The 27582-nt window shown below is 39.3% G+C and overlaps 1 protein-coding gene across 8 annotated transcripts in view; it reads left to right on the forward strand.

Annotated features, from left to right (window-relative positions):
• Positions 1–27582, forward strand: part of tjp1a (tight junction protein 1a) — a 69961-nt gene that overhangs the window by 20824 nt on the left and 21555 nt on the right. For 4 of the 8 annotated variants that reach the window (XM_041783808.1, XM_041783848.1, XM_041783857.1 and 1 more), the window contains exons 2-13: positions 10495–10551; positions 12625–12749; positions 12939–13041; positions 13226–13553; positions 13798–13904; positions 14500–14668; positions 14868–15003; positions 22561–22700; positions 23524–23629; positions 23882–24032; positions 25985–26093; positions 26174–26393. In XM_041783808.1, the coding sequence (XP_041639742.1) occupies positions 10495–10551; positions 12625–12749; positions 12939–13041; positions 13226–13553; positions 13798–13904; positions 14500–14668; positions 14868–15003; positions 22561–22700; positions 23524–23629; positions 23882–24032; positions 25985–26093; positions 26174–26393 (1751 nt within the window). The remainder of the gene's footprint in view (positions 1–10494; positions 10552–12624; positions 12750–12938; positions 13042–13225; positions 13554–13797; positions 13905–14499; positions 14669–14867; positions 15004–22560; positions 22701–23523; positions 23630–23881; positions 24033–25984; positions 26094–26173; positions 26394–27582) is intronic. The other 4 variants (XM_041783818.1, XM_041783840.1, XM_041783868.1 and 1 more) reach the window with 1 other exon arrangement.

Below are 27582 nucleotides of genomic sequence, written 5' to 3' on the forward strand. Positions count from 1 at the left end.
ACTGAGCCATAACTTTTAAGATCCTCCTTTAAATTCTGTTATGCTGATTCTAGTGTATTAAAAGATAGGTCATCACTGAACTCTCTGATCATCATTATATGTTTTTAGCTGTTTTAATTCTCCCAGATTGCATAAAATAAACAGCTTGTTATCTTTTCACAACCCCAGTAAACCTGAGCTCTCAGCTGACTTGTGCTCTGCTACTGCCTGCTCTCTACTGTCTTTATAACTCACACTCAATCAGCCAGCCTGTTAATCATCACTTCATATTGCATTGATTAATTACAGTAATAATCTCATCTAAGGAACAGAGCCAGTCCCAGTGGAGTAAACATTTGAAGCATCCTAAGAGACAGAAAGGATCTCTCTCTTTAACCATCTTGGCTGTCAACAGTTTACCAGGTGTTTTTAACAGAAGTGAAGCTGCTCTGTCCAACATCAGTTCTACATGTAGGATCATGTAGATGCTCAACTGAGATAAATGTAGGACTAACTTATTCATTATTTGAAGGATACCACAAATAAATCAGTACAGATTTTGTAAATCAACAGCAACTTTGTTTTACCTTATTTCTTTCTAAGATATTTTTCTGGGCTTTTGTGCTGTAGAGATAGGACAGTGGATAGTCGGAAAACTGGGGTGAGAGGGAGTGGGGAATGGTATGTGGGAAAGGAGCCACAGGCAGGATTTGAACCCAGGCCACCTGCTTTGAGGACAACAGCCTCTGTACATGGGGCACACCGACATAACCACTAGGTCACCAGTGCTTTGTTGTTTCACATTTTGACAGTGAAATGCATTTAGTGAGTGATGCAGAAAATTAGAATCCTCCTCCAGTTGAGACATTTTTCCTTTACTGTGAAACTCCGCAGTAAAACAAGAGCTGAACAGGAAAATCATTGAATTTATAGCTCTTGATAATCAGCCTTTCAGCGTGGTGGAATATACAGGCTTATGATGCATTTAAAGCCCCGCTACGTTATACCTAGCAGGCACTTATAGCCTTACCTGAACTGCAAAACTTCGTTTCCAGTCATGTAGAGAAGCTCCTTGTTAAAGCTAAACATATTAGCTTCACCACGGATATATGGACATCAAGTGTCCGTCCTTTGTCTACAAATGTTCGCCAACAGCCCTTTCCCCATGAGAAAGACTAGATACAAAAATACATCTTTGATGACTAAAACTGACAAAAAGTTAGTTTAGTTTTTGTCACAGAGACTAAAAACTAGACTAGAATGCAATTTGGTTTCTATTGGACATTCAGAATCCATGATATTTCTCCACTGTGGGTAAATCTGTCAAAATACAAAGTATCTGTAGCTTTTCTGCCTTTCAGCTGTAGTAAGCAGGGATCCCAGGTTTGGCAGGGTGCACAGAGCAGACTACCACAATTTGCTACCAGTTTCAGGCAAGAGAATGATTGCAAGGACTAAGGTTAAGACTAAAATGTAAGGACTTCTTATCCTTTTCTTTTTTTATCCTTATTCTTTAAACTAAAAAGTGTTTTAAGGACTAAAGTTTGTTTCCTTGGTCATCCTGAAACCTTAAATGGTGTCCAAAAGGACTTGTCCCGAGTAGGGGTAGGAATTGATAAGATTTTATCGATATCAATGCTGTTATCAATTCTTCTTATCAGTTCGATTCTTTATCAATTCCTTTATCAATTCCTTCCTGTGAATTTTCTTTTTGGATTGCTAAAAATGTTAAACATCAAGTGTTTGGGAGGAGAGCGTGCTAAAATAGACAAAAAAAATCTCTTTTTTGTTGGATATGTCTCAGTTAAGACAAACTGTTCTCTGGAGCTTCAATCTGTGAACTTGAACTAGAATACAATATTACTGCACATTTTCTTTAAAAGAAAAAACCTTAAAATAAATATAAAACTCTATATAAATCTCTGGATTTCAGATCTCTAGAGGTATCAAAATAAATGGAGCTCTTGTGCAAAATTAACAGTTACTGGGCAAAAAGATGCATGTCATGCATTAGACATCACTGTTTGACAGACGTTTCACGTTGCCATGTGTGCGTCATTTTTGGAGAAATGAAGCCACATTTTTGACTACTTTAGTCTGTGTTTGTGACAGTTCAATAGAAATGGGTGGTAATACGGTAATACTGTATCCTGGGGTACTAAAAATAATGTCCCTGTGTTCCTCGTCTTCATTTTTTGTGCCGAGTCGAGTTCAAGACAAACAGACATTGCATTTAATAGATCTGATGCTCAATTCACCATCCAAAAGGCTTACAGTTGCACGTGTAATGTCAGTGTTGCTTTGATTACCATCATGAAGATAGTGCTGTGGAATTAGCGCACATTAATAATAAATTCCTCGAGAATTTATGTATTTTTCCACCCACAGCACCACTGCCTGTATGTGAAGACTCTTTAAAAGTGATGACTGAACTCCTGTTCATTATGTTTGGACAGTTTTGCAAAGGACAAACACTCACGTATAGACCGGCGCACAGATATTTCACGCCATGGCGCAAGCACGGCGCAGGCACAGTTCTGGCACCGTGGTATGGTCTTCTCTAAAGTCAAACTGTTTGACGTGCATCGCTGGCTCTAGTGTGATCTAAGACAACGTGAGTTTAAAAATGCTCTCATTCTTTTTTCTGGCTATAAATCAGTGATGACACCCACAGGGCTGCTGCAGCCATGCCAGGTACAATAGAACAGAGGGTTTTTAAAAACGTTTAAACTTATCTTAACCCGTTTAATGTGAAATATAGATGAGATTATTCACTGTAACTTTTTATAGGATCGCCGTAAAGTAAACACTCAGCAGGACGGTGCTCGCCACTGAAGCACAACGCAGACATAAATAATGTTGAAGTCCAATCTTTTTCTGTTTAAAAGCACACAGAACATTACTTTACATTCCCAGATTCTATGATAGCCTATTAGATTTGGATTATCATGTCTCATCTCCTGGGTGGAGAGGAGGGGAGGGAGGAAAAAGAGCGCACATCTGTGTCATTGAAAGAGAAAAAAGAGAAACTTAATTTGATCCCCTGCCCTGATTTAACCTGTTTTACTTAAATAATTCACTTCTCCCGCTCCTGTAAACATCTCCTTATGAATGTGTTTTATTCTAGACTCGAAGCATTTTGATAAAGGGTTAGATGAAGCGCTGCAGAGACGCGCGCTCCGCTCGCTGTGCTTATGCGTGCACCCCGAGAAGTGCTTGTAAAAATGTGTTTTTTAAACACCTTGCGTCAATACTGTATAGCCCGGTTAAAGTTTATTTTCTCAGCTTCTCTGTTCAGCTGACTGTCACATGCGAGGCCTGTGTTTTATAGCACACTGAGGTGAGGCATCTATAAGGGAATCGTTTAAAGTGTAAATGATGTCGATGGATCGAGCCAATTGAAACCGGTTCTCAGTTCCCATCCCTAGCATGGAGGCGTATTTAAATATCGGTATCGGCTAAAATGAATCTTTAAATACTGGAATATCGGATACTGGAAAAAATTCAATATCGTGCACCCCTAACTAAAGCTAGACAAGATGTTATTTTTGAACTCTGCCACATCTGACATTGCTCAGCATACTTAAAGCTGATCAGCTACAACATTAAAGTGATCATGGACACATGAATGCTTTAAAATCTGAATCAAAGATTATTATAGGTATCCTGAAATGGGCAATAGTACCTTGCCATTTATCACAAAACCTATTCTACTTTGTAGATTCATTTGAAGTGCAAGACATATAAAACTGTACTTTGAGGCTGTGGTACGGCTTCTCTACATTGTTTCATTAAGAAAAATAAAACCCAGAACTTCCATTTTTGGCTACCTTGTGGTATAAAACCGAGGTCTTTTTCCTCGTATTCCAATCTCAAAATGCTTCAGGAAAGCTTAATTTGGATGCTGTAATAAGAAATATATTATAATTATTATAGTAATTCACGTCATAATTTCTATGATGTGAATTGGGTCTTAAAATGTATGAAAAGGATCTCAAAAAAAGATTTTAGAATCATTACATTTAATGTCAGATTTTCTGTTTATACACTGAGTTCATATGTCCACTGAAATAAATATACTAGAAAGATTCCTGTTAACATTCAGCTGTTTACTTCTCACTCAGGTGACACTGAACAGGCAAGAGGTAGAAACTGTAATGAAGACCTTTATAGAAACCTCCCCCAAAAGCCAGCATAATCCCTAAGTCCCAATCAAAAAGTACAGATTTTTAAGACTTACTCTAGAAATCATACCAGATTATTGATATGTTTTGTTTTATTGCTTTTCATTTATTGGTTCCTGTAATTGAGATGCTTTATATCAGTGATATTGATCTGTTTGACTTATTGCCACCAGTTTCACAACTGAGTGGGTAATATGAGTAAATGTAGCACCCAGTCAAATGTTTGTATTGTTATCACTGCTTAAAAACGGGTTTGTCAAAATTCAGTTAAAGGTCAAAAGCCAAATGGAATGTGGATTTGGAGAATTGTTGGGCCCTAAATCCTATTAACTTTCAGCAACTGCAGTAGGAAGTGGAACTGCATGCAGTACTTTTGACGGAAAATCCTACAATTTGGTTTAACAGAAATTTAATGGAAGCCTATCTATTAACCCTTAGAGCTCACATGGTACGGATCCGTGCCAAAGGCACATCCCTTTATAGATCACTAGGTAATGTTTGAACTGTAGGTCGTAGACATTTAATTGTTTTTTTTTTTTTGTTTTTTTTTGTCTGAAAGCTCTCTGTTGTGCCTTTCTGATCATGCCCTCCATCCATTCGTAGCTCTTACAGAACATTTTCTAGTGAGCCCAAAACTTGGCTGACTTTCCGGGTCTCTGAGGATGGTGTTGTTGTAAATAACAAGAAGTGTCTTTTTATCCATTTTTAATCCATTTTCAATCACTTACTTTGACTTTCTTTGCTCAGGGCATCACCATGATGTTTACTGCAATGCACTGTGGGAGTTGTAGTCTACTGCTTTTGGAACGGCACAAATGAATCTAACTGCAAAAAAGCACATGGACTTTTCTTTGTATATATGTAGATGTTTTGAAAACCGTTTGTCAAAAAAGGTTTATTTTTTAACTGTTTGTCCCCAAGAAATGGGAGAATAAGTCTGTGCAAAGAAAAGCCTTAGTAACTAATGTTTTCTGTGTGTTATAAATAAAAATCTCTGAGTTTCAAATTCCGATTTGTTTTTCTCATTTGTCTATAGAATCCTATAACTTATTAAAAATTCAAGTGGCATTACTACATTAATAGTAGATAAATTCTTAAAGCCCAGGTTGTCCTGAAAAAAGATGTATAGAGCTTGACTGTGCACCACAGGGTTGATGGTTTATAAGCTTTGTAAGACATAAAGTCCAGACGAGACACGATGGTGAAAAAAATAGTTGGGAGCTCTAAGGGTTAACTTGTTAGCCACTTTCTGTCTTTTGACTCATTCACTTGACCATGGCCTCCCACACACGAAAGCATACTTCTGCTTTAATGACTCATATTATAATCCCTCCATTGCAAGGCTAATGGTCAGTGTATGGGAGTAGGGAAAAAGGTGAGTAGGGCTTCAGTGTTTGGAGAGGTCAGATTTAGTATGAAATGTGTTTTTGCAAAACTAGGTATAGGTTCAAATTTGTGTGTCTTAGAGATGAAAAATAACAAGGGGGCAGAGAGTAAAGAGGAGCATGTTCTACAGTCATGTACCAGGTCTACTGTGTAGTTACAGCAACCTCCAGCCTTCCTCTCCTCTCCTTCTCCTCCTACTCATCCTCTCTCCCTGACCATCAGTACAACACATAGTTCAAGGACAAGGCCACCTGACCGCCTGGTCACATGACCTCAGAATGCTGTTGTTTCTCATGGCGTAGCCCCCCTCTGACTACCAGGACTGTTGGATGAATGGAAGGATAACGGATGGATGGATATATCACAAAACACTTTAGAGGGATGGATGTGTTTGGGAATGTCGGGGGGAGCCACGGTTAAATGGGTCAGGTCCCTTCACACAATAGTGGCATTACTGTGGGAGTCGTAGGGGCAGACAGGGGAGGGGGGCGAGATATAGAGGGGGAACACCCAAGCCCTTTGCGCCAATTATGGACATAAATAACATCCACACAGAGCTTCCATGGAAATTAGGGTCAAAGGGTTAACTGTGTATTCTTGAGGTCCAGGTCAACTGAAGAGAACAAAGTGAAAGGAGAACATTGAAGCACAAACTGCGATTAGGAGCTACAGTAAGTGGAGCTTATGTTACTGCCAACAGTGCTGGAGGTGTATACTTCAGTGAGGGATTTAGACTGATTTAACAAGTGTTAAAGAGGTGCAGAAGGCAGTATTGGTTGGTTTGTGGGTTAAGGTACCACGAGACAGTGAAATAGAATCCCTAAAATTCTGTTGGTATAACAGATTGATGCATTAAAGGTTTATCAGATGTCAAAGCACTGTACAACAGGCTGGAATATGTGCCAGTATGTTTGTGATTGGTCTGAGAAGCACCTTGGTGTATGAGGGCCGGCATTCTGCAATTTTAGGGGATAGTGCAATGGCTTTGGCAGAGTGTTTCAGTATTTGCATCCAGACTATATCAGCTCAACAATGGCCTCCTGTTTCCTTGTTTCTCACTGGCGAATCCATCTTGCAAAGATCCCCTCTGAACCATTTGGGCCCGGTTAGAAAGTGACAGGACCAATCAGCAACGAGGGGCTGTATTCGGGCGTGGTGGAGTCATGATGTAAGCAAGCAGCAACAAGAGGCTGTATCAGAACTTGACTACATTTTTTCATTAAAAGAAGAACAAATAACAACATTGAGTTGTTTTCTTTTTGAAAACAACAAAAGTCGTGTACTGACATGTCTACAGTAACCATGGTTCGTGTTATGCAACTCTATATGGAGTTTATTCCTCGGTAGCTGCACCCAAGCACCTCGGTAGCAGCTACGTCACGTGTTTTGTTGCTCTGATTGGCCCATAAAGATGTGACAGACAGGACGTTCATCCAATCACCCTCTGAGTGTTTTTTTTTTCAAAGGCTCTGCCCTTTCCCAAACACTGTATATCGAAGGTTTTCCAGATGGATGTGGGAAACAGATCCATCTGGCGTGTCAGGTTAGCCTCCATTAACATTAAACCTGGAACTTGAAGACTCTGGTGTAGATGATAGATCCATATTGCTTGTTTTCATCTGTCAGTCAACAGAGAAGATTGAAAGGGTAGTTTGGATTTGACAATAAAGCAACACAGTCTAAAGTTTGAAATGCCTAAACTCGTACAATTTGGCATTTCTTATCTTTGCCAATCAGTACAAGGCCAGAACAACAATGAAGCAATGGATAGAGCAGCAGAATCTGCAATATGAAACTATTATGAAAATTAGGATGTCCCACACAGCTTTATCCCTAATCTAAACGCGAAATTAAACTGTGTTTAACTGACTTGTCTAAAGCGGAGAAAATGCTCTGAAAACAGTCAGAGTTAGCAGCTGGCTCCACTGTCCTCTTTTTAAATTAATATTATGCTTAATGTTGTGACTAATCTCTTCCGTTGCGTAGTTATACATATGTGTAACCCTCAACAGCCTACATATAACTTTAATAACTTTATTTCCAATTTCAACTACAAACACTGCCATGTTGTGCTGTTCCTTCAACATGATTTTGTTTACATCAGGCAAAGTGCCGTTTTGAAGCTCTGGCAGGAGGGCACTAGTCATAAAACAAAGCTACTGCAACTACTAGTGATGGGAGGTTTCAGTACAGTTTTAAAGAGCATTTGACCAGAATTTCAGGCCCATGAAAAAGAAAATAAAAGGATATTAGTTTGACCGACTCATAAATCTTTTGCTGGCTAATTTGATGGATGAATTAAGCTGCTTAGCCAACTAATGGTGCACATCCCTAATTAGAATATCTGCATTTATATCAGTACGATATGTAGTTTTACAAGATCTTGATATCTACAACAGTGTGAGGAAGAATATTTTGAAAACATAGCGCAACAATTTAACTACATTAACAGAAATCACACCTGTTGCATGCATACACTGTTATCATGGGCCAGTTGCTGGGAATAAACATCCCCAACCCCCCACCAGCTCACTTGCTATGAATTCTCCTGATTAGTGATCTGTATTGTTTGGGTTTTTCTGATACTGGTGCTTAATTAACACTTTTTATACTGTTCTGGTGCCTAAACGGTGCCTGAAATGATACTTTTGAGAGGAAAAAAAGTGCGTTGAAAGTCAGTGGGAAACTGAATCCTCTCTGGGTATTGTAAATAGAGCTGTGAAAAAATATCGATACGGCAATATATCGCGATACTTTGACATCCAATACAATATCGATACTTCAAGTCTTAATATTGATTTTTTGGTAAAAAATTCATATTTTAGCTGAGTTGTTAGTAAAATACGACTTGAGCACAAACAGCGAGTTAAAGAAAGGAAATGCAGTTTGCAAGCTCTCTCTTGCTGCCGTGAAATATAGCGGGAACACCACCAATGTATTGTGTGATTTACATATACATCATCTCTATATTTTTCTTAGTTAACTGTGTAGAATATCGCAATATATCACAATATCATGATATCCTGATATATCGTGATACTATCGTATCGTGACCCAAGTATCGTGATGCATATCGTATTGTGAGGTTCTTGCCAATACTCACCCCTAATTGTAAATGATTAACAGAAATATCTTTAGATGCCGGACATGTAAGGGATAAGAGAAGGAAACTGGTGTTTCTTTATGCATAACTCACACAAATTCCATAAATATTTTCTTGCCTTTCATTTGGGGTGGTTGGGTATCGAAATGAGGTATTCATATCTGTGTTGTAATTTGGTCCAGTGGGTACTGGATGTGTTGGTACTGGGACCATGTCGGTACAGGATTTCAATACTCATCCCTACTCCTGATCATCAGTTTTGTGCAATTGCGAAAGCATTGATAATGCCTTTCTATACTTTGGGAATCACAGTTTTTATTGGCTATCTCCTCTTTTGTATTCTGTTGTGTCCTTCACCCATCAAGCTTACAGGAGTATGTCCCAGGGAGGTCAAAAAACACCAGACACTCTCATCAAGTGGTTTTTGGTCTGTGTCCTGATCATATGCACTTGGCAGCATGGCGGTATTAACCTTGGACTGTATGCCTAGTTTGAGGGAAGGTAATGACTGTAATGATCTCGGCGGTGTTTAAAATGATGGGTGAAATGGTTTGGGGATTAGGTGATAATTGAAGGGTGAGGGACTTAGATTATCACAATGATAGGGTGGGAAGATGACATGGTGTGTCATTTGAAAAAACTGATTATTGAAGTTGTTGTAAATGAGCACCCTGCCACGTGTGGCTGTGTTTATGTCTTTTCCTTCCGCTGCCACATCAGACTGTGCTCAGCAGTCTTCCCCAGACAGCTGCAGCATCACTCCCCTGCAGGCAGACAGACATACAGACAGACAGGACAGAAATATGGCTTCATCAGCTGGAGGGAAGCGGAGTGAAGCTGTTATTTAAATATGAGGGCATAACACTCTGAAAAACACAGGGCTCTAGCACAAAATACATAAATGTCTGTTTATTTATAGTAATAGTTGTTAAATCAGCATTCTTTGTTTTAACATTAAGGGTTTGCTACTGATTTTTATGCTTTATGAGAAACAAGCAGTAGTTAATCAAAGTGAAACACTGCCCATCTTGAAGACATAAATAAAACATAAAAAGAAGCTTTTATTTCAGGAAGAGTCATGCTTAAAGAGAAACCTGTGTTATGTAACTGAATTACAGAGTGAGTGAAAGCAAAAATCCCTGTCTAACTTTACCAGTGTGGAGGGTCAAGGGAGCAGCTAAATACCATCTTTGCTACAGCTCTCTCAGATGACCCAGCTAGAGAATGTATGAGCGTTTACTCAGTCCTCTGAGCCTCCTTCGTCGGTTTGATGCCTGTTTACTCACGCTGCTGTCATTCATGATCTTTTCACATGCAGACTCTTCGGACTCTAGGACTATGTCATGCAAATACGAGATAGAGTTTACCTGGCAGGTAGCCAAACAACAGCCCTGTCTGCATCAACTGAACAGAATGTGGAAAGACTGTTTAGTTTATAAGAGTGTTACACTTGTAAAACTCACATGTAACTATTGTTTTACTTACACTGTTTTATGAGTCAGTAACCTTCTGTATGGTTTATTAAAGTACGTCTTGCATTTTGTTACAATTTGTCCCCATCTGCTTCTGTATGAGACCAAATCAGTGAAAACATGAGGGGGGCGGGGTCTGTGTCTAATCTTTTCTTAACATAATTGGAGAGTTTCTAAGCCCAGATCATTTTTGAGACCTTTTTTATTATGAGGAAGAGACATTGTATTATTTTATTAAAAGCCAGTCAATACAGCGCAACAGCTGCCTCAGCCTGATCATTAAAAAAGACATTTCATTTCATGAAAAATATGTTCTTGATAAATGTGCCTAAAGTTACTGACTGTTGCCTCTTTGTGTTTTGTGTTACAGAGTGCAGCGATGGAGGAAACGGTTATATGGGAACAGCACACAGTGACTCTTCACAGAGTAAGTGTTTACAACTCCAAAATCCACTCTCCCCTTTCTACTCTTTTGGCTTTTCCACTCATGACTGTCTCTGGCATCACAATCCTGAAGTATGCTTTGTATAATCTTCAAAATTGTCTTACCTGCTCCTCTTAGTCCTCTGCTTATCCATGTCTTTTCTTTCTTTCTGAGAGAGCCAGCTGTAGCAGCAGGATGTTCAGTTCTAAAACAATAGTCAGGGAACCCAGATGGCAGGAAACAAGGCTGAGGAAGACTGAAATCAGCATCAGCTTCCTTGCTACTTCATTTCATTTCCTTCCTGCTGGCAACATACTCTTCTCCTTAGCACAACTCCATGGTAAAGGGAGATGATGGTTTTACTCCCTGTGCCTTTTTCCTGTGTGAAGTCACATGAAGTTGTAATAGAGAGTATGTCCTCACCTCAGCAGCTATGGTCTTCATCAGTACCTACTAGGGGTGTAATGGTTTTTGTATTCGTCCCAAACTGTCATGGTTCGGGGAGTCAAGGTTAGGTGCACGTAGTCCCATGTCAAATACATCCAAACCATTAAAAGAAGAAAATAAAAGAAATGGGAACAGTATTTATCCGCCAATCTTGGCGGCAGTAATGCAGGTAAGTGTGGTTGTTAACCACTATTAAACCACCAACAAAGAAAAGGATGTAGTAGGCATATTAAATATGCGAAGAAGAAACGTCTGCTCCTGGCTTCTGCTGCAAGAGTGGCAGAGGAGTGAGACCTGTTGCCGTTTTCTCCCTCTCCTCATCTCCCCGCTGTTTTTAAAAGAACTCCAGATGTGAAAGCAGAGAGGGTCAAAAATATTTCTGCTTCTGATAGATTTTAAAGAACATAGACGGACAGGTAAAAGTAGAAAACAGCAACTGCAAATATATTCAAGTACTCTGCTCAGACTCTGTTGTAACATCCCATCCTGTGTTTACATGAGCTAGTCTGGGATCCTTCACTGACACACATGAGTAAACGATTTTGTGCGAGGTATCACTGCACCAGCTTTTTTTAAATTCATAATGGTGTTACAGCACTCTTCATAAATCATCATTATGATATATTGCTATAATGCTATGATATAAAGCTTGCATTTCAGTTTGCAGATGTATTTAATTTGCTTTTGCAAACTAGGTGATATGAGGCTGTTTTTCTGGTTTCAGTTTTGCATATTTTTTTTTGTTTTTCACTTTTTTGTCTCATGTTTAATACCTTGTGCTGTACCAACTATCACTGATAGTTTTTAATAACACTAGACATAACAAAATATTGAGAAATTGACTGAAATTTATATTTCAAACTTCTTAATAAAGTCTAAGATGCACTAAAATTAGTTAAAGAAAAAAAATATAATAATAAGTGAAGAAACCTGGAATTGTAAATCTGGGACATTTTCTTTCTTTATCGTTGAACCGAACTCTGCCTCAAAACCGAGGTACGAACCGAACTGTGACATCTGTGAACCGTTACACCCCTATTACCTACCAAACTATTTAAAGCCATACCCCCTGAGATAGCTGATCAATGAATTAACACATTGAATCCTTCGCTGAATATCTGAATCTACTTTGCTTTGAGACAGTAAACTAGTTAGCTAATGGCATGGTGCCGTGGGATTGTGTGGAGCACCTGTCTAGACTGGCCTGCTTGCTGTAATCTAATTAGTAGCAGCTTTATTGAGGCTGAAGGAGCAGCCCAGTGTGCCTGCTGATCTCAGTCTCTCGGTCTCCTGTGTTGGTGTACTAGTAAGATTAGCCCTTTACATCACATTGCTCTCCTCCTTGTGTCTGGCTTATGCATGAAACACAGCAGTCAACAAACCCTCCAAGGGAAACTCTTGGAAAATTTACAGCAAAACTTGCAAATTCATAGCTTTGTTCTTATCTACAATAAATGGCCCAGTCTTCTAAAGCCTTTAAAACTTGCACAGAGCATATTGCATTGTATTAACTTATAATTAGCCTAAAGAGAGCTTATTAGCCCATTTTTGTTTACAGCCAGGCCTGGTACAAGTCCAGTGTATCCAGTTAATGCCACATCAGTCAGTGCTGTGTGTTTCTGTGTGCAGGCTCCAGGTTTTGGGTTTGGCATTGCTATCTCAGGTGGACGAGACAACCCTCATTTCCAGAGCGGGGAGACGTCCATCGTGATATCTGATGTGCTGAAAGGAGGCCCTGCAGAGGGACTCCTACAGTAAGTCTTTTTACTGCTAACATCTATTCATTAATCATTAAAGGGTTTTATAACTACTGTTATTTGAACCTCCTAATTAGTTAAAATAAATATTTTGAATACATGTCCTTCATATTGTTTCTGATGGTGTTAAAATAGATCTGCATAATTTTTTCAACTTAAGTCATTCATTTGTTTTGATTGTTCCAGAGAAAATGATCGAGTGGTAATGGTCAATGCCGTCTCTATGGACAACGTAGAACATGCCTACGCTGTGCAGCAGCTCCGAAAGAGTGGCAAAAATGCAAAGATAGTAAGTTGAGCAATGATAAGGGTTATCAAACATCAATTGATCTGAACTAAATCACTATACATTAAATGTTGTCTAACAAAATTATTTTTCTTGCATTGAATATAGTACGTTTTTCTTTACCTCAAATGTTCAGTTAACCAGATTAATCTTGATTTAACGCTTCAAATTTCTTGTGATTTTCAAGACTATTCGTAGGAAAAGGAAAGTGCAGATCCCTGTTTCTCGGCCAGGGGACAGGGAGACGATGTCAGAGCACGAAGAAGAGGACAGCGATGATGATGATGATTATGAGCCCCAGCATGGTCGTGGTGGGCAAAGTGCCTATGAAGGAGCAAGTGGAGGCCCGAGCACAGGCAGGCGTCACGATCGTGAGCGTAGCAGCAGCGGTAGGCGGGATCACAGTGCCTCGCGGGAGAGGAGTGTCTCTCCACGCTCTGATCGCCGATCACAAGCTTCCTCTGCTCCCCCCAGGCCTGCCAAGGTTACCCTAGTGAAGTCACGCAAAAATGAAGGTGGGCAACACAATGTCCAAGAACTTTAAATGTTAACCATGATTATAATGTCATAAAAACTTGAGAAAGTTTACATGAATCTGAAGCAAACCATTAGAAGTTGTATAGCAAACATATACAAGTATAACTCTTGATGCAGCTTCGCTGAGTGTTAAAGTTTGTCATTGTTGTCTTGCACATTTGCAGAGTTGTTAAATTGATATGCCCTGCTAATATTACACTGTTTTGCTTATTACTCTGAAAGCAGAATATGGACTACGGTTGGCGAGCCACATCTTTGTTAAAGACATCTCTCCTGAAAGCCTTGCAGCCAGAGATGGAAACATTCAGGAGGGAGATGTCGTACTTAAGGTAAGAAGAAAGAGAGGAGTGTGTTTTTAGTGATCTGATTTAAAAGAGCATGAGATGGTATAAAAGACAAGAGAGGATTGGTGTTTTTTTCTTGTACTTGATACTTTCTCTACTCTGCCTTGTTTAATAGTGAGTTGCTGAAAGAAGCACTCGGAGTGAGGTCACCGCTCATTATTATGCAGGCTCACCAATGGAAATACCACACATTCCATTATTCCTTTGAATTTTTATCCACTTGATCTCCGAGGAGGGATAAATCCTTTTTCACAGAGAGGAGATGCGTTCAAAATCCAATTTAGTGTATCAATTTTTCTGAGAGAGGCAGACACATTTTGGTTCGAATTGCAACTGCAGAGCAAAGACTCATGAAAACAAATGCTTTAATAAAGAATGTGTGAGCACTGAAAGCACTGTGAGCCTAATTATATCATACATATTTAAACTTGTTAATAGCTTCCTCTAGTATTCCTTATTTAAACCATCATTGTTAATATATGTGAGAATTAGGCCATTCACAGCTCCTCTTTGCCTTGCGGTAAATTACGTGCTGTGAATATAACATGTCAGTACTGACCTGTTCCTCTTCCCCTCACAGATCAATGGCACCGTTACAGAGAATCTATCATTGATAGATGCAAAGAAGCTGATTGAGAGGTCGAAGGGCAAGTTGAAAATGGTAGTGCAGAGAGATGAGCGAGCCACACTGCTTAACATTCCTGACCTTGATGACAGCATCCCATCAGCCAATAACTCAGACAGAGATGGTGAGACAACAGACATGAGTCATGTTTCATTTAAATGTCACTAGAATTTGCTTGAAGACCTTCCTGTGACAGTTTTGTTTTTAAAACTGTTAGCAGTGCTATCTTCATATGAAATAAATATCATTATAACCTTTTTATAACTCTCTTTGATTTATGTCATTGATGAAATGCAAATTTAGACTTCATTTAAATTTTACAGACATTTCAGAAATACATTCACTGACATCAGACCATTCCAATCGATCTCACGGGAGAGGTAGTCGATCAAGATCGCCTGACAGGCCTGAAACATCAGACCATCTCCGTCACTCACCTCGGCAGATCAGCAATGGCAGGTAAGTGATGCACTCATGCATGCGTGCACATCTCTGACTGCAAATCTGGTGATGGACCACAGCTGTCACACATGCCAAAGTCATACATCCATACTCCTACCACTCTGACTTCATACATCATGTTCATGGCTACAGGCTAGTGGGTGCTGAGTAAGTACCTTGCACTGCTAATGTTTTAATCAATAGATAAAGACATTGTTTGCATAAACCATTACCCTCCCTGTGGAGCCATCTCTAAATTCCAATAATGCCTTGCTCTTGGAGGGATTGCTCTGTCTCCTTTTGGTAGAGCAGGGCCTTAACAGATCTTCTGACTACAAGAAGCACCCTCAAACTGTTTAAGATTATCTGAAATTCACCTTTATTATGCATAAAAAGCATATTTTTATATTATATAGTAAGCTAGGCAAATTTTACTATCAATAACTGCTCATGCATGTGGCCAAATCCCCAATGTTTGACATACAATCCATATTTTTTTGATGCGTATTTGATCAGAATGCCATCTTGTGCAATTTTTTGCAATTAATTTAATGTCCATGTTTTCTTTTGTCCTTTTTATACTGCCAGTTGGAGCTTTCAGTAAGTTCTCATTCATGTTTTGGAGTTTGCTGCTTGTAGCTGTCAAACACATAGATTGCAGAGAAGAGCAAGAGGAAGACACGCAAGTTACTGTAGTATCTCTTAGTGTGCAGCTTGCACACTATAAGGTTCAGAGCTGGGCACATGTCTGTTGATCAGGTAACCGCAGGTGTGACATTTATTTTTAAACTATTTTTTATTTGGACAGTTGAAGAATTAATTATCTAAAACTTTAACTTAGGTTAAACAGTCATTTCCAGTGCAAGAGCATTCTGCCTCCCATACCCTAGAGCAGTAACCTGGCACGCCACATGAATTTGTTTCACTCATCCATCTGGAAAACCACTAGACAGCGATTGGGAAAGCGTTTGAAAAAAAACGGAGGGTTTGGATGAACGTTCTGTGTGTCACATCTTTACGGGCCAATCAAAGCAACAAAACACCTAATGTAGCCACTACCAAGCTGCGCCCGTACCGAAGGAGTGAACTCCATACAGAACTGCATAACGTGAACCATGTCATGTATAGATGTCAGTACACGACTTTTGTCGTTTTTGAAAAGAAAACAACTCACTGCTGTTCTTTGTTCTTGACTTGTCATCAAGTTCTGATAAAACTGGTACTTTAGCAGCATCCACGCAAATGTCTTCTGCCATAATTTCACCAGCGTCTTGTTGCTGCTTACTTATGCCATGACTCTGCCACTCCTGAAAGTACTGCCCCTTGTCGCTGATTAGTCCTGTCACTTTCTAACCGGGCCTAAACGGTTCAGACGGGATCTTTGCAAGATGGATTCATGAGACACACAGAAACGGGCATATCCATCTGCTTTGCAAGGTTACTAGAGCAGTGGTTCTCAACTGATCTAGCATCAGAACCCACCAACACCTCCTTACACCTGCTTAAGGAAAAATTGCAACACACATTTTCTAAATTTTTTTTTAACTCACAACTTAATATTTTTAGTGTCGAATGGGGCAGTTTGGACTTGAGATGGAACAAAAGATGTTACGGGACAAAGAGTTGGAGACATTTCCTTTAACAAAAAAAGCACATCTTTGACCTTTTGCTACCAATTCTTTCCAGGCACACACTGGCAACCCAATGAAAATGGCCCACTTTTGGGTCGCAGCCCACCCTGATGAGAATCAATGCATTAGAGTTTGTTGAAATGACCAGCTAAAATTCCCTGGGTGCTTTAATTGTGAAATGCTGCTTCACCTACCTGAAGTTGGGTACTTCTGCAGCTCTGATTGAGTAAATCCAATTTATTTTGTAAGTTTGAAATAATCTGGTGATCTTTATAGATGTAATGTGTTTCAGTGGATTTGAAATGTGAGGACCTTTTTTGAAGCAGCTACACTGCTTTTGTTGGAATATTATGATCAGAAGATGACAGACTGTTTCTCAGTGGTCTGGCTGATGTGTAGATTGTGGCTGCTGTGTTTTTTGGATCTTGAAATGGTTGGAATTACAAGAATCATAAATCTCTTGCAATGTATGGCATGATACTTATGCACAGCAATTTTGTACATAATTGTGATAATGAGGAAAAACAAACTGATGGCTTAAAGGTGGACCATCAGATTCTCATAGTTTATTAGTGCTTTACTATATTGCTATGAACTTTCAAGATCAACCGTTATTGACAGTAATGTCTTTGTTTATGTTTAATGGATTTAAATTTTTGATTAACTTTGCAGTAAAGAACAAGGTTACAGCTTGGTTGAAGGATGAGTCTCCAAAATCTTGAGTCCCTTCAATAAGCAGGACTGGAAAGTGAAAAAGACTGTCAGCTTGAAAAGAGATCTCAGTTACTGCTTTGGTAAAAGACAAGAGGGCATGTTGCTGGTTTGTTTGATTCTGTGAAGGGGGGGCTGGTGTTGAATGAGCGGCTCAATTTCAAGCTGTCTTTAAGCTCTTGTTCTGGATTTGACTGTGAATCTCACATAATCAGACCTCTGTATCCTCATTTCAATATAGGCCTCGAAGTGCAGACATAGTTGGCTGTCGTGCTCCAAAAAAACCTGCAGTGCCACAAAAGGGGCCCAAAATTTGGAGCAGCTTCCTGATTATAGCTTTAATCCCAAAAGCACTGCTACTCTTTTGATTGGCAGTGAAACCAAACATCAATGATAATTTGACCAATGGACAAAAAGAAATGATTCACCTTGAGAGAACCTGTGTACTGTAGGATTTAAAAAAAAAAAAAAAACAAATTATGAAAACTGTTCCAGGAGGCTCACGTTTTGGGAAAATTTCCTTAGGAAATTTGAGGAGTTGGGAGTAGGGCTGAAATGATTCCTCAAGTTTTTTGGGTGATTCGATTCAAAAAATTCTCAAGACAAATTATCTGCCTCGAGGCTTTGCTTAAATCAGTCATATATCCATATACGCCCATGCTGTGAGTCTGGACATCGTGTGTTGCACGACGTGCTGTGTTTCGTACGGACAGCTATTTATGTGGCACGATGCACTTGTTTTTGCTGTTACTATGACGTAACATGCATGATTTGAGGTGTGAAAATCATGAGGGAAGAGAAGTTGATGCAGTGATGTTTACAGGCACTCGTCCTGTGTTACACAGTCACTGCCCGTGGCTACGTTGAAAATATGGCACTATGCCTACATCGGTGAACCTACGCAGATCTCCAGGTTTACGCGCTGCCTGCATGACTCGCTGGTGTGAGACAGCGCTCAGTTTGTGTCTGCGGACTTCAGGGCATTTCATTAACTTCTCTGATTGACCAGACAGTTATACAGAAAACCGTCAGGCGTCTCAAGTCAAGTGCTCTCTCTCTCTCTCTCGCTCTCTCTCTCTCTCTCTCTCTCTCTCTCTCTCTCTCTCCCTCCCTCCCTCTCTTCTATGTACTTACGTTGTACATTTAATTATAAATTATTTAAATTCAACACACTGATGTCTTGATTACAGCGTATTTTTCAAAACATTTCAGCATCTCGAACAGTTTGATAAGACTTATATTGATAATAAATTGACACCAATTAAATAGAAACACGCTATTGCCACAGACAGTGACTGAGAGAGAGACTAAATAGGTTAAAATTCATCATCATACAGTCAGGTTTGAACAGGTCACAGATGCAACTTTATCCCTTAAAATGTGTTCTCCATGTCAGTGGAGAACAAAAATGTGCGAAAATTAAAAGTGAACCCTTTTGAAAAATAGACCATATTCCTGTAATCTAAAGGTTGACCTTTCAGACATCACCAAACCGCTGTGTGAATGATGGAGCTTTATTCTTGCTATAATGTGAAATATTACATTCATGCATTAACTAGAGGATGTTAAAATGATTACGTGTCCCTTTACTTTAACGACAAATATGAGAATAGAAATAAACTACAAGAAAAGAAACAAAGTGTTAGCACCAAAAATTTCCAGGAGAGGATCCCTAAAACCCCATATATGGTATAATCTAATGTAATTATTTAACTTCCTGTCCTTGCAACTTTAAAAAATGTAAATTGCCATCAGAACTTCATTGCACTTTGTAAAATATGTTTTCTTTAGAGAATCTGTTAATACCAATTATTAATATAGAAGTAGTTCTTTAAGGGGCCCAGCTTCTTTTCTCATTTGTCGCAGCCATGGTTGAGGGAACCCTTTAGACCTGGGTGGGCAATATGACCTAAAATATAGATTTTTTTCCCCCCTGCTGTTTGCAGTTCAAAATTAAGTTAGGATTACCCATTTAACTATTTTTTTTTTTTTTTTTAAGTTTTGTTTCTCTCGTTTTGTTGTGTTAAGCTGCTACTGAAAAACACTTTTCTTAATACTGCTGTTCCATGAAAAAAGCATGCAAACAGCATAACAACATAACCATCTCTATATCTAATCATCTTGGACTTGGGAGACACAAGTCAATAGCTGAATCACATCAGCAGTTGATCCAATGCAGATCAGCTGCTGCGCCAATTTCAAGACAAATTGGCCAGTTCATTCTAGCGTATAGCGTATGCTGTACCTGTTCAACTTTTTGATAGTTACACATTTTTGAATCAGCTTAGCACAACTGCAAAAATGTGTTATGAATATCATCATATGTCATACTGTTAGAATAGAGGCATTAAATGCGTGAGAAACCATTGAATTTAGGTGTTTATGACCAACACATTTCTTTACCCTATACCACTTTACATCCCATAAACAGTTTATTAATCAGAAAATTCAGCCCTGGTCTGGTGTACCTAGAAATCTCATATGCCTTTCACTTTTGACTGAAAGTGATGTTGATTTTTCTGAGTTTGGGTCTTCAAAAGGTCTGAATAAGTCTTACATTGGTTTTTAAAAGCATGCAGGAACCCTGGGTACCGCAAAAATCCATTTAATGGTGGAAGTAATACCAGTTATAGTATTGACACAGCTAAGTGCCCAACACTAGAGCTTACTATGTCAAGTATGTGGTAAACTGTGTCTGTGTAACAATACTTTAGCTTGCAATGTTGAAAAATAGCTTCAAAACCAGCAGCTTTACTGAGATACTGCTCACATTGCTTATTTTGCACAGACCAAACCCAACAGCTTTTGTAGTTGCAGCGAGTTAGTTTAGCACGCTGCTGCTAGTTTAGCTTCCTGCCTCACTAGCTGCTTGTCAGTGAGTAGATTAACACCCAGTGATTCCATCCCAATATCTAGATCATACTAGTATCAGTATGTGCTGTAACCATGCTTGTTTCAATACAGGATGAGGGCAGGTTCTCTGTTGCAGAGATTACTCCCAATGTAAGTGAATGCATCACTCTGATTACAGGCCATGCAGTCAATATGTGATCTTTTTTAGCATTTATCACTGCTTCTCTTGTTGCCCTTGTGCTTATCCTTCCTAGTTGTGTTTGTATTAAATATACCCAGAGATAAGAAAACAATTTGAGAACTAAATTGTGTGTATGTCAGCACATTTTGACTGATGAGTGAATCTTGTGAGCACATCAGTCAGGGAGTTTCACCTGCTGCTCATGTTATTGTGGTTTAAAAAGTACCACATAGTGTACCACAACAACAGTTTTTTTTTTTAGATTGTCACTAGTCTGTGATGTCAGGCAAAGTTTTCATTATCTCCCAGTTTTGGAGGGGGAAAAGGAATTTGACATACTTCCCACAGTGCTTTGCCCTGAGCCAGATGGTGCATGTATGCTGATTGGCTGTAGGGCTTAGAGGAATTCCTCTGCCCTAGGCATGATGCTGCTTTGAATATAACAGATCATCAGTATGAGTATTAGTGTGCTGTGTGTTTAGAAATCAGGCTATCGGCTGTGTTTTTAAGGAAGAGAACTAAAAATCCTCCATGTAAGCGTCATGGTTCAACTTACAGATGCATTTATGTGAGTAATTTACATAAAAATTTTAAATTCTGTGTTGATCAATAGATTGTTCCTTTCCAGAGTGAAATTCTTCAGTTTTACTTGATTGTTGAAACTTGAAAAAGAATGCCTCTATGTTTTGTCAGTTTTTATGTTCATTTGATGTAAATATTTAACCGTTTCAGTACTTTAAAGAATGCAGATGGGTATGAAATTATAACCCTCCCCAAGACAGTGAAGATTCCATATTGTTTGCATCATTTGTTGTTGTCCGCACAGCCTCCTGCTCGTTCTTGGCTGTGCTGTAAGAATGTGTAAGAGAGGATTGAACAAAGCTCTCTGTCAAATGGTGTTTGTCAGTGTTAAGCCTTTTTTAGAATCATTCTGCAGATTTAGGCCACAACACCCTCTTTTTCACTTCTTTCTCGCTCTCTCTCTTTGTCCCTTGCTCTTATTTTGCTTGACTCTGTCCTTTTCACTCTAACTCACACTCTCTTTCCCATTCATCTTTTACACTCTCTCTCACACTCACTCTGTCTCTTTCTCACTCCCATTACAAGTCTGTTATTTTTCCTCAGGCTGCAGCACTCATTTACCACTTTTCCCTCCAGAACAAACTCCCATACACTTCTCTCTGCTGACATAAGACAAAGCACAGATCAGATTCATTTGTGAATTGTAGTGTGAGCTGGTGGACAGATTCAGGGAGCTCGAGAAAGCCTTGGTGTGCTGGAAAATATGATGAATAAGCTGCATAGCCAACAGGTTTAACCCCTGATATTAGTCATATGTGTCAACTGATTTGCATTGCCTGTTTGCATTCTCTCATTGTGCTTCACTGTTTGAATGTGGGTGACTTCACTTTCTATGTATTTTCATTTCTCATGGGCAAAAGAGAAAGAATGGACAGGGGTGAAGTTGCCTCAACAGGGCTGGTTGCTCAGCCTGCACCTTCACATTCTTCTAGGAAAGCCTCTGAAAACAGTTCAAGTACCGTGCCAGCAGGCAGTCATGTGACCACAGAGGAATTCAACCATTGTTTTAAGCCGCAGAGCCCTTTCTACTCTGTTAGACTTGGCATACTAGACTAAAACACACAGTTTTCACTTGTATATTTTAGCCAGGTTAAACAGGAATGTGGAATGAAATGTATCCTAACTCAAGAGTTTATATTAGTGGATTTATTGTTCTTTCTTTGCCTGAAGGCTTTCATGTGAAAGGTTACTAGATAAAATGGGGTTTTCACTTGAAAGAGAAAAGAAAATATGAATAAACCATGTCTGGCTGATTTGAATTAAATATAAGTTTCTGTTTGTGAACTGTGTGATAAGCCATTCACTTTCTTAACTACATAAACAATGGAATTAAAATCCTCACCAAAACCAACTACATTTATGTTATGTCTTCCCCTTCTTATACATTTTAGTACACATACCCTTTTCATTGTATCCTTTGTCTATGCTTTTACATTTTGGGTTCATTTAAATGTCTGTATCTTTTGGTCGATGTCAGCCGTGGCAAAATCACATGAACACTTGTTATTATGCATTATTAGTGTGAGCAAAGATGTTTCAGGAATTTCTGGAATGTCTAGATTCAGGCTTTCATCTGATATTGAATGATATTGAACTTGTTATTTTTGTTAATTTCAGCCATCGCAGCAGAGATGAGGAACGCATATCTAAACCCGGGGCCATGTCCACACCAGTTAAGAGCTCTGATGATGGCGTCTTGTCACAGGCCAGCGACCAGGCCAGCTCCAGAGATGACAAACTGTTACCTCCGCTGCCTGGTACTGAACCTTTTACCCTTTACCAATTTTCCCTCATATGTAGAAACTATACTACTGTGCATAAAGCCAAATAACTGGTAAACAAACTGTGACTTCTTCACCAACAGTCAGGGATAAGAATTATCTTTACTCTAAACTCAAACATTATTGTCCATGGAGGAGTGTATTTTTTTTAAACTGTGCAGAGGAAGAGTGTCTTACAGAACAAATAGCTATCTAAAAATATGATGTGGATTGAGGCTATCAGCCTGTCCTATTAGCTAATAGCATCAGATATCGCTTGGCATTACCCAGCATCAGACACTGGATCCAGTAAATATTTACATTTCTGATGTGAATTTCCATTAAAAAAAAAAAAAAAAACGTGACATCTTGTGCTTTTATTTTGGAGGCAGGGAATGCCATGTGTCTCTTTGTATTTACAAGCTTTTGACAGCTGTGAGCTGAATATTTTTGCCTCTGTGTTGACACAAGTCAGACCAGAACCTTTCAATCACAGATACGGGTATTAATAATGCACCACCATCTTCCCCTGTTAAAACAAGCTAACAAGCTCTGTTGAGTGTGAAAAGTAGAAGAAAATCAAGAAAATCTGCTTTTCTGACTTTGAGTGCCTTGTCAAGCTCCTTGTTGTCTTGGTCCTCTTCATAGAAATGGGGCATCAGCTTAAAAATTGCAGAAGCGTCCTTACATTGCAAGGACACGCTGTATTTCTTTCACATTTTAAAGTTCCTCAAGTTTCTCCATCATTTGGCTCATTTATTTGTTCTTTGCATACAGTGTATACTTGATAATAAATGTTAGTTAATTATGTTTGTTTCAGAACCAAAGCCAGTTTATGCACAACCTGGTCAGCCTGATGTTGACCTGCCTGTAAGCCCCTCTGACGCCCCTGTACCCAGTGCCGCTCATGATGACAGCATCCTCAGGTAAATGTCTGCTTGGAAATGTGTACATTAGACATGAGCTTGATTTTCTGTCAGAGAAAATAGCATTCTGTATCTCCTGTTTACTTCATTTTTAGCCCAAAAATCTGCAGGAATTGTTGTTTGCCTTGTTGTCACATTATGGACTGCTTTTTTGTAAAGCTTCCTGTGTTTTTAAATTGATGGTATTTTAAAAAACCCTGATTTGCTCACTCTTTGGCTCTATTCAACCTGTCCACCTCTGTTTGTTTGCAGGCCGAGTATGAAGCTGGTCAAGTTTAAGAAGGGAGAGAGTGTGGGTCTGCGATTAGCGGGAGGAAACGATGTGGGAATTTTTGTGGCTGGAGTTTTGGAGGACAGTCCTGCAGCTAAGGAGGGACTGGAAGAAGGAGACCAGATTCTCAGGGTATGCAATCCTTCACTTACAAAACATGAATTGTTTTACCTTAACCTATTTTTCAAACTGTGTGTAACATGATGAACAGGCTTTTTTTTAATGCAGGAGAATCCCAGTTTTTTCAGCTACATTTTTGCATGAGAAAGTTGATCTGTTTGCCATGTACAGTATATGCTTCACCAGATTGTAGAAGTGAGCATGTACATGACGGATATGTCAGAGAGCAAGAGTATCAAAGAGGCAGCAGTGCAGTGGGTTGAAAGGAAAGAGCATTACATGAGTTGGATTCAAGAAATAAATCTTAAAGTGTGGCTAAAAATGGAAACTGAGATAAGAATATCTGAGTTGGGTTTCACAGCTGAAGTGGACTATTTATAGCTGAGGCTGTCCTTTCTTTGCACCGTCAGTCAAAGCGCTCCAAGAAAAAATGTCCCCAGGCTGCGCTGTCATTTATCAAATATGCCAGCCTGGGTTGAAAAATGGGCATCGGTGGGGGAGAAATCTGCTGCATACAAAACCTAGGGGTGAGCAATGGTTTTCTTCCTTAAACTAGATGCCTTCTGAGACTTGAGTCTGTGCCTTTGTTAACACAATGGAAGTGAGCTCGGGGATGAATAGACTGCTTGTGACCAAAGAGGAGAGTTTGATTTTGGTGTGTGATTAGTTGAAGCATGTCTTCAGTGTGTTAGAGGGACTTTTAAGAAAGTTTTCTGTTCAAGTTTGTTTATTTTATTTATTTGTATTCTCAAGGTACTAATTGCTGCTATTTTTTATTTCACATATGGGAAGAACATCTGCTGTTATTGTCAAAATGGTCTTGCAGTAGCAGCCTACACCAACTTAGGTAATCAGTAGTGAATGACCATGATCACAATAGTTTTATTTCTGTGTAAAAAGATCTTGGGAATACAGTACAATGTATCTGTCAGTGCATGAGTCATCCCAGGCCCAGCCCCGTGTCAAAACTCGCCTTGTTTCCAATGTGAAGACACAATAGAGGTCGTTCTAGCTCTCTGACCTTGGAACAGTTGACTGTCTGTTTTGCTGAACACTAGAGTAACATTGTTGGAGGGATGATGGAAACCTTCTTGATGTCATTGTTGGATCCACTCTGACATGATTGTTCGCCAGCCAAGGATTACACCTGCTGTGTTTAATGCTGCATCTGTGCAGCTTTGTAAAGTGCTCTGTGTAAAGAGGCTGAATAATAAACCACACACACAAGATTTCCCCTGTGACACTGAAATTTATGGACTTCATTGATCTGATAAACAAAGCTGTCCATTATCTTATCTCATTCTCTAAATGAATATACTCTGTCTTGTGTTCCTTCCACTCCACAGCATACTAGTATATCTCCTGCGTTTGTGCCTGTGTGTTTTTCTCCTCCTGCACAAACACATCTAAGAGACTTCCAGGACATTGTTTTCCATCTTTAGAAGATTTTCCTTTGGTCATGGTGTGCTAGTGGAGATAAAGACGTCAAACACTCCTTTTTCTGGGAAGGATAAAGGTGTCTTTCTTAGATTCAGTGATTCAGCCCATGTGTTTCTGGTTCCCCTGCTGCCCCTCAAGCAGAGTCAATAAACAGCGGTTATTGTGTTTGGGAAAGAAGTAGGAGACGAGAAGGAGACTGCACAGTTGTAGGGGGAATGCATTGCCCTGCTTCTGTTAAGGAAAAACTTTCTTTCCTTATCCTCTAATCCTGTAAAGAGTGAAAGAGTGATACAGTCTTCTTTTAAACAGAAATTATTAAGATGTAAAAGCAAGAGGTGATTACACTGTGATCCAGTAGCTTGCAACACATTTTAAATTATTTAGCATGCAATTTTAAAAATGCATAAGTGTGAAGCTTGCCTAAAATAACTTAAGATATAATTTTCTTTCATGTATGATTGTCAAATAGACCTTCACTTGGTCTGTGTCTTCATTTTTTATTGTTCATTGTTCTGAATTTCTAGGTGAACAACGTGGACTTTGCAAACATCATCCGGGAGGAGGCTGTGCTGTTCCTGCTGGACCTCCCCAGAGGAGAAGAAGTTACTATTTTGGCTCAGAAGAAGAAGGATGGTGAGCGATGGCAATATAAAGTACTATGTCAACCAGTGAACTTAAAAACCAGAATAATTTGGTCTTTTTTGTTTTTCTAGTATATCGAAGGATAGTGGAATCAGACGTAGGTGACTCCTTCTACATTCGAACACATTTTGAATATGAAAAGGAGTCGCCATACGGGCTAAGCTTTAATAAGGGCGAGGTTTTCCGAGTCGTAGACACGCTCTACAATGGCAAGTTGGGCTCCTGGCTTGCTATCCGGATTGGCAAGAACCATCAGGAAGTAGAAAGGGGCATCATCCCCAACAAGAACAGGTAAGAGAGGTTTCAGATCACACCTTCAATACCTGAGCAGCTTGTTCTGGCACTTTCTGAATGGGCATGGGAGGAGGCAAAGGAATAGAAAACGGTTGTTGTCTGTGAGTAGCATGGATAGATTTGGGAGCAGCCTGTTTAATCTGCTGACATATTATCATCTTATTAGTCTTGCTTCTCTGTTACAGTCTGTGAAACATTGCGAGTGTTTTCAAAGTAGGGCATATTTAACACATCCCATGTGTTAGGTAAAGTGTTTCATGAGGATCTACTCTGTAAGGTTTATGAGAACTTAGAGAGACCGGTGTGTTGAACCATATGTAGTACAGATCTCTACAGCTTTCACAAGCCTGCAGCAGTGTTTACAGAGAGATTCCTCACTGTCCTGTGGACAAAAAGACATCTTTCTTCATGCTGCAGGCATTATTATCAAATACATTAACCATGGTGAAGTAGATCTCAGCTCCTTGGCCAAGTTAAACCTGTCTCCCTGGATAGTCTTATAAAAAATAAAACCATAAAATCACTGAGGATACACTAATATTTTTCATAAACATACATCAAAGCAAGACTGTTGTTACCCAAAGCAACTTGGAATGAGTTGTTCCCCCTGTAGGCCCACTGCCTCACTTCCTGACTGACTTACTTAGGTTTTAGTTGTTTTTCTCATATTTTAAGAGATGTTTTCATGAATCTGAAAGGATCAAATGAATGAAGTTATCCAGATATTGCTAATTTTTGCCTTCATTTAAAAAAAAAAATCTGCATAAATCTAGGGAGAAAACTTGGCTCACTGATACTACACCCTCACACATCGAACAATAGATTGGTTGATAAAAAAGAAAACAAACAAATAAAAGCCTGCACATTATTTCTGAATATACCTAATTGGTGACAGTTAAGTTAGTGCACCCTTGCTGGTGGTCTAAATACTTGGTATACTTTGTTTTGAGTAAATCCACAGGCCTGGATTAAGAGAAAACTTTTAGGGACCAGGGGACAGCAGTCTCTTGCCTCTGTTCTCTGTCTGAAACAGACACTAACTTGGTTATGGTAATTAGATGCTAAAGAGGCTTAATAAAACATTTATACTGGCCACTGAATAAAACTGTTTGCAGAATGCAACCAAGACACAACGTGACTTTACAAGATGTCAAACAAAAATCTTGCTCCTCCTCAGATTTATATC

Source organism: Cheilinus undulatus, linkage group 1 (assembly GCF_018320785.1).
Source record: "Cheilinus undulatus linkage group 1, ASM1832078v1, whole genome shotgun sequence".
Lineage (NCBI taxonomy): Eukaryota > Metazoa > Chordata > Actinopteri > Labriformes > Labridae > Cheilinus > Cheilinus undulatus.